This window comes from Galeopterus variegatus, unplaced genomic scaffold, assembly GCF_000696425.1.
Source record: "Galeopterus variegatus unplaced genomic scaffold, G_variegatus-3.0.2 Scaffold157, whole genome shotgun sequence".
NCBI classification, from domain to species: Eukaryota; Metazoa; Chordata; class Mammalia; order Dermoptera; family Cynocephalidae; genus Galeopterus; species Galeopterus variegatus.
The window spans coordinates 499,272-506,057 of record NW_007726268.1 but is presented as its reverse complement, the minus strand read 5'-3'; the positions used below and the strand labels follow the sequence as shown (position 1 = coordinate 506,057).

General features: G+C 58.7%; 1 protein-coding gene across 1 annotated transcript in view; it reads left to right on the top strand.

Moving 5' to 3' along the window:
* The window catches only part of CTSZ (cathepsin Z), a 15,190-nt gene that overhangs the window by 5,288 nt on the left and 3,116 nt on the right, over positions 1 to 6,786 (top strand). Inside the window, exons 3-4 of the mRNA XM_008593339.1 lie at positions 329 to 492; positions 5,119 to 5,298. Of these exons, the coding sequence (XP_008591561.1) occupies positions 329 to 492; positions 5,119 to 5,298 (344 nt within the window). The remainder of the gene's footprint in view (positions 1 to 328; positions 493 to 5,118; positions 5,299 to 6,786) is intronic.

The window sequence follows — 6,786 nt, the reverse complement described above, 5'->3', positions numbered from 1 at the left end:
CCCCGGCCGGTCCGCCTCCCGGCCCGGGCGGGGGGCCCGGCTGTCGCAGCCCGGGGGCAGGTGGGCGCCGGCGGGCGCGGGAGGCAGCCCCTGGGGGTGGCCCATCTTCCCAGGCCTTTCGAGCTTGCCCCCCGTGCCCGGCAGTGCTTGGGGAGCATTGGTTCCCTCATTTTGGGTGTGCCCGGCCTCCAGGGTCACCTGATGGTTGAGGTGCTCACCCCCGTGCCTTGCATTTGGGGGCAGGGAGTAGGGTGCTGAGGGGGGCTGCCTATGCCCCATTGCACCAGGAGCCCCAGTGCTGATTTTGGTGGTTGTGGTCTCTTCCCAGGACATACCCTCGGCCTCATGAGTTCCTGACCCCATCGGATCTGCCCAAGAGCTGGGACTGGCGTAACGTGGGTGGTGTCAACTATGCCAGTATCACTAGGAACCAGCACATACCCCAGTACTGCGGCTCCTGCTGGGCCCACGGCAGCACCAGCGCCATGGCAGGTAGGTGGCCTGAGCCTAGCTCTCCATGATTGGCCCTGCACAGCACCTGTGCCATGACAGGCAAGTGGCTGCCACTTGATTGGGCCAGGGAAATCTATCCAGCCTGCCTCCCAGTCAGCACAGGCAGCCACAGTCCGGGGTTCCAGGTTTGTGATTCATGCCAAAGTTTAGCCGGGGCTGGGAGGTGCCTGGGCTTCTCTGGCCTAGAGGAGCTGGCCTTTGCCTTCTGCCCAGGTGACACAAGCTGGGTCATTCTGGTGGTTTCCACTGTGGGCCTTTGGGTGACAGGACTAGTACTGAAGCTCAGTGACAAGAGGCTTCCAGGTGACCTGTCTCCCCCAAAGCTTGTGACCCCAGCCACTGGGAAAGAACCAGAAATGCAAAGTTACCAAGCCACCAGCCTGTCTTTGGGGACACAGAAGTGAAACTGCTCTCAGCAGCAGTTAATATTTAAGATGAATGCCTGTCTTGGGCTCAGAATTTTGAGGAAGGCTGGCTGGCTGCAGCCCAAGGCCTAACCTGGTCACTGCTCCCAGCCTGGCCTGTTTTCTCACCTGAACCTTGGCCTCTGGCCACACCTGGCTGCTGCATCTGCCTTGGGAGAGAAGGTATAAGCAGGGCAGGCTGCAAATCATCCCCAGGCGTACCCTGTAGCATTTAGGAGGGGCCCTAACCTCTCCAGTGGCAGCCCCATGGTACAGGTGCCTGGAATTCCACTGGAGTTTGGCCCAGGGAGGGCTGGCAGTTATTGCCTTCTCCCCTGGCTTTGCATCTCATTGGTCAGGCTTGTCATAGGTGTAGCCTGTGTTAAAAGGATTGACAACTGAGAGGCTGCTGCTGCTTGCCAAGGCTTGGTGACACCTACTCGTGTGTATATCATCTCATCTAAGTTCCAGCTGCTGTGATTGCTCTCAATTTGCAGATGAGGAAATGGAGAGTCTTTGCAGGGAGGTCAGGAGACTTGGCCATGATGTGAGTGACAACTGGGATTCAAGCCCAGAAGCCCAGGCCAGAAGCTTTGCTGTGCTCTGTCTTTAGGATGTAGGGTTCCTGCTGGTGGCGTCTCTCTCTGGGGACTGGTGAGGAGACCCCTGGGATCCAGAGCATACTTCTGACTGTTCAGGAAGGAGGAGGAAGTGGCTGTTGTCCAGGGTGGAGGTGAAGGAGGCAGATATTCTGGACTGGGAGGACATGGAGCCAGGACCTAAGCAGCAGGTCTGCAAGGCTTCGGGCGAGGCAGGCAGGATGTGGGCCCAGAGGCAGAGGATCTGGGCAAAGTCCAGGCAGAGGGTGCAGGGATGGCACTGAGGAAGTGAGAGAAACTTTGTGGCCAAGTTTAAGAGTGGGGCGAGTAGGGAGCAGGGAGAACTAGAAAGGTCAGCGGGGGCCTGTGGGGGATCAGTGATGAGATCTGCATTTGTAAAGGGTGGAGGGAGGGTGGAAATGGCTACAGGCTAGAGGTGGGCTGGTCCACCTTCAGAGGGACACCGCCCAAGGGTCAGCCCCACCACGTTTCTGGAGTGGATTCTCTCCTGTAGATGACCGCTTCACTCCTCTCTCCTTAAGCCTCTCTAACATCCAACTAAGGCTCTAACATCTAATCAAAGCACTTGCTTCCTCTTTCACTGAGAAAATAGAAGCTGCTAGAAGGGGAATTCCACAGGGGCCTGGCCCATCTGACAGCTGGTGCAGTCGGGCCACAGTCTGCCTTCCCTCCTGTCCCCAAGGGGTCAAATGTCCAAGCCCCTCACCAAGACCACCCTCCCTGTGCACAGGAGACTGTCCACCCATTCAGAGACGCTCTTCCGCCTTGAACAAATGAGGAAGAAGCCCCTTGGTCCCACCCCGCTTCCTGCCACCACCACTTCTTGGCTCCCGTGGGAGGTTCCTGGGGTTGTTCGACTTCCTATTCTCCGTCCTTGAAGCCCCTCGGCCTCGCTTCCACCTCTGCCACTTCTTGCCATAATCCCCGGGACCACCGTGTGGCAGGGGCCATGGTCATTGGCAGGGGCCACGGTCAGTGCCAGGCTCACACTCTTCGGCCCTGCTTGCTCACTGTCCCCGCAGCACCGTGCACCTCACCTGTACCATGCTCAGCCACCTCCATCTCCCTGGCCGCGCCTGCCGCTGCCTTTGCTGACTTTTCCTCGTCTCCTGACCTCTGACCACCGGGGTCGCCAGGACTGACCTCCCTCGCTTGGGTACCTGATTCCTCCAGCCTGGGGCATTCAGGTCTGGACAGCCCATCCTGGCTGCCACCACTGTCACCTGCGGGCCCTCCAGTCCTCCCGCCATGCTTTCTGTCACTGTTTCTGTCCCTCATACAACCCCTCGGCGAATACTGGGGGTTGCACCTTCAGCAGCTGTACAGAGCTGGCCCGTTCGCTTCCTGCTGCCCCACAGGCCTTGCCACCAGGGCTCCCTGATGGGTGTCCCGGCTCCTGCCCTTGCCTACTGCCCCGTCTCCAACTGCTAGAATGAGCCCGAGAAAACCCAAGTCACATCACGCCGTTCTTCCTCTGGAAACCCTCTCTGGCTTTCGCTCGATAAAAGAATCCTTCTTGACCTCCAGAGCCTGTACGGTCTGGCTCTGGCTGCTCCCATGCTGCTTGCAGTCCTGGGGATGTCGCCTCAGCGAGTCTCCATGGCCACCCTTTGTACAGGCTTTTTCATTTCCTCCCAGTGCTTTGTACTCCACACGCTCAGATTTGCTCTTCCTCTTGTGTCTGCCACGGGGACGCAGCGTCAGGGGCGGGGGTGGGCTCTTTGCCTATGGGGCACTCCTGGCACACAGTGCGGCAGGGGTGCACAGGGGATGTGAGCAAGTGTGTGGGTGCTGGGGAAGATGGGAGGGTGGGGGTGGAGGGTGCCGTCTGGCCTGGGAAGAAGCATGCACACCTCTGCAGGTGAGGCACGAAGGGAGAGGTCTGAGCTGAACTGTCCCTGCGTCACCTGCAGGGAGGGGAGTCAGTGAGGGAAGGGAAGGGGCTCTGGGTGGGCCATGGCTCCCCTCACAACTGATATGGGGCTGTGAGACAAAGCACCCAGAGACACACGTGCTCCTAAAGGCCAGGCGGGAGGTGCTTCCAGAAGGATGGAGCGGCCACTCTGCTGACTGCTGCTGGGGAGGATCAGGCCAGATGAGGATGGAGAGGTGACCATTAGGGTTGGAAGCATGGAGGTGTGAACCTGGACAAGAGCAACTTGAGCAGAGTGAAGGGATTGACAGCCCGTGCGGTAGGTGTGGGCTGGGGACAGGGGTGGAGATGGCAAGGGCCTCTTTCTCTATGGTCAGTGAAGCGAACAGCTGCGTGATGGGGTGGGGTGGGGTCAAAGGTGTCTTAAGAGAGGCAGGTCTGAGAATTGTGCAGATGCCCACACACTTGGGGGGAGGGTTGCTGATGAGGGAGGAGGCTGGAGGGAGCCAAGTCACTGGGAGAAAACAGGATGGGGCCTGGGACCCAGGTGCCTTAGGCAGGCAGGGACACGCTGTCTGCTGTCATGGGAAGTGTGTTTGCAGGTGCGGGAGGTTGGGAGGCTGGTGGCAAGGTGAGGGGTTTTTCAGTGAGGTGTGAAGCAGGCTCGTCAGATGGGAGTGGGGAAGGGGGCTGAATTCCAGAGGCACCAGGCTGGACAAGGGGGAGGAGGGCTAGTTGGATGAGCAGACATGTAGGACAGGGTGGATGGGAGTCTAGGAGGTGACACAGGATGTGGCAGGGGTGGGAGCCACCGAAGGGAAGCAAGAGGGTCACATGCTCCAGGGGCTGCTCACGGGCAGGTGGAGGGACTCCCTGCTCATCATGACCCAGAGAGGGACAGGTGGGGTTGCAAGAAGAGTTCTGACTTGGAGGCAGGTGGCGTGGGTGTGGCTGTGAGGTCACTGTCCTGGGACAGTAGAGAGAGATGGTCCTGAACTGGGACAGGATTGGCCGAGAGGGCCTGAGTCCCCTCCTAGGACTCTGCATATGCTCTGTGTGCATGGGAAGGGAAGCAGGTCAGTCGCCCCCCAAGTGGTGCTGTCAGCAGGTGTGAGTCCAGGTATGTGGGCAGTGGAGCACGGACACCAGCTATCATGGGCTAGCTGCTCAGAGCCCTCTGCTTCCTCTGGTGCCCTCGAGGGCTGGGTCCCTGCTGGCCGTCCCCAACCCCCTGGACTCTGGACCTTCCCTGGGGCTCACTCGACTCCCTGAGCTGCGCTTGTACAGGAGGTGTCCCTCTCGGCCCCCTTCACACTGGCTCTGTCTTTGGTGCCCAGCCCAGCTGGCACAGGTGGTTGAGTATTCGGTCATTCAGTCCTTCAGCGGGCACTTCTCAGGTGTCTGCAGGGCTCGACTGTGTGTGCAGGACAGCCCCGGCCCTGCCCTCGAGGTGCTTGCGGTCAGGTGGTGTGGGTAGACACATGTGCTGGAGAAGCGCCAGGGAGGCCTCTCTGGGGAGCAGCAGCCAGGCTGAGCTCTCCAGGAAGAGGTCATCGTGGGAGAGGCCTCCCAGAGAGGGATGTGGGCAGCTGGAGCCCTGTGTGCAGGCAAGAAGCAGGACCATTCAGGAAGTGGGTGGAGGAGGAAGGGAGGGAGTGGGTGCTGACTGGGGTGGGGGGGTGCTGACCCGGGGTGCTGACCATTGCAGATCGGATCAACATCAAGAGGAAGGGCGCGTGGCCCTCCACCCTGCTGTCGGTGCAGCATGTCATCGACTGTGGCAATGCTGGCTCCTGCGAGGGGGGCGACGACCTGTCAGTGTGGAAGTATGCCCACCAGCACGGCATCCCCAGCGAGACCTGCAACAACTACCAGGCCAAGGACCAGAGTAGGCACCTCCTGCACCCCACAGCACCCTCCCCTCTCCACTCCCGCTTCCAGGGAAAGTGTGGCTAGAGCCCAGGCTGACCCCTTTCTTCTAATGCTCTGTGGTTGGGACACTGGGGAAGGCCTAGGGAAGAGTTCGCAGCTCCTGGGAGAGCTGGGGCTCCTGACCCTCCAAGCTGGCTGCAGCCTCTCCCTGAAGAAGCCCCTCTCCCACCTTGTACCCAGCAGGGCTGTAGCCTGTAGTCCTTGTTGAGAATACCTACCAACAAAAAAGCCTGGCACAAGGGGTCTGAAGGGCATCACAGTCCTGTGTCTCCAGACTGTGGAAGGGCCATGCCCCTGTGCCCCTGTGGCCGGGCCTGGATGTGGTGTTGGGCTTCTGACATATTTGTATTTTGGTGGTTTTATGGGCCTTTGTCAGGGGAGGTGTAGGTGCTCTTATGAAGGGAAGACTTAGATTTCCAGGAGCTGGACAGAGAGAGCAAGTGGCCCAGCTGGAGCACAACCTCGGCTACCCTGGGACTGGGCCACCCTGGGCTGTGTCCGTACAGGTATATCTGCTACGTGACAAGCAGACCCGAGCTGGCCTGGGATCCCTGAAGTTGAAACATTCCATTCAGGCTGCTCCACTTGGAAACCAAAAGAAAGAAAAAGTCCAGACCCCAAACCCATAATTGGCCATTTTAAGCCACCCAACCCTCAGATCACCTCACAGCCAGAGCAGAGAACAAAGGGTCAAAAGGAAAGGGTCAAAAGGCCCTTGGCGACAGGAGGGGGAAGAGCCCAGATGCTGTCACCTCCAGCCCCCTTCCACAGAGGGCGCTCTGGACATCACCCCATGCCAGCAGGTTCCCTGTCTGGCCTCCCAGGCTGTATTGCACAGCCGGAAGGGATTCTCCTGGGCTGGCTGGGCGAGTCCTTTGTTGAAGTGGTAAACCCAGCAGGAGTGAGACCCAAGAAGGGTGACAGAGGAAGAGAGGAGGGAAGGCCCTGTGAAGACCAGGTTGTCCCTGGGGCCATGCCCACCCCATCCCCCCAAAACTGGTCTCATCCAGCCGAGGCCAGGCCCCTCTGATCATACCTAGCCTGACAGAGGCAGATGGAGCTCCCAGAAACTTGTTTGCAATAAATAGTCCTGTCTTTGTATTAGCAAATGTGGCCACAGATCCATCATTTTCCAATTGTCCTGGACACTAAGCATTTGGTGTCCAAGGGACGAATTTAATCCTCAAGGAGTTTACTTCCCTAGGGGAAGAATCTGGACAGATATGTAACTATAACAGAAATACAAGAACAAAACAGTGGAAGGCAGGCTGAGGGCCAGGGCAGGGTAGGTGCGCGAGAAGTGAACATCTGGGGTCTGCGAAGAACACAGCAGCTGTGCATTCTTACAGAACCAAGAGCTACACATTTCTTTTTTCTTTTGTTAAAACCTAGTTCTTATTACCTCCCAAACCAAAATAAGAAAATGCCTATTTTTCCCCCAAAT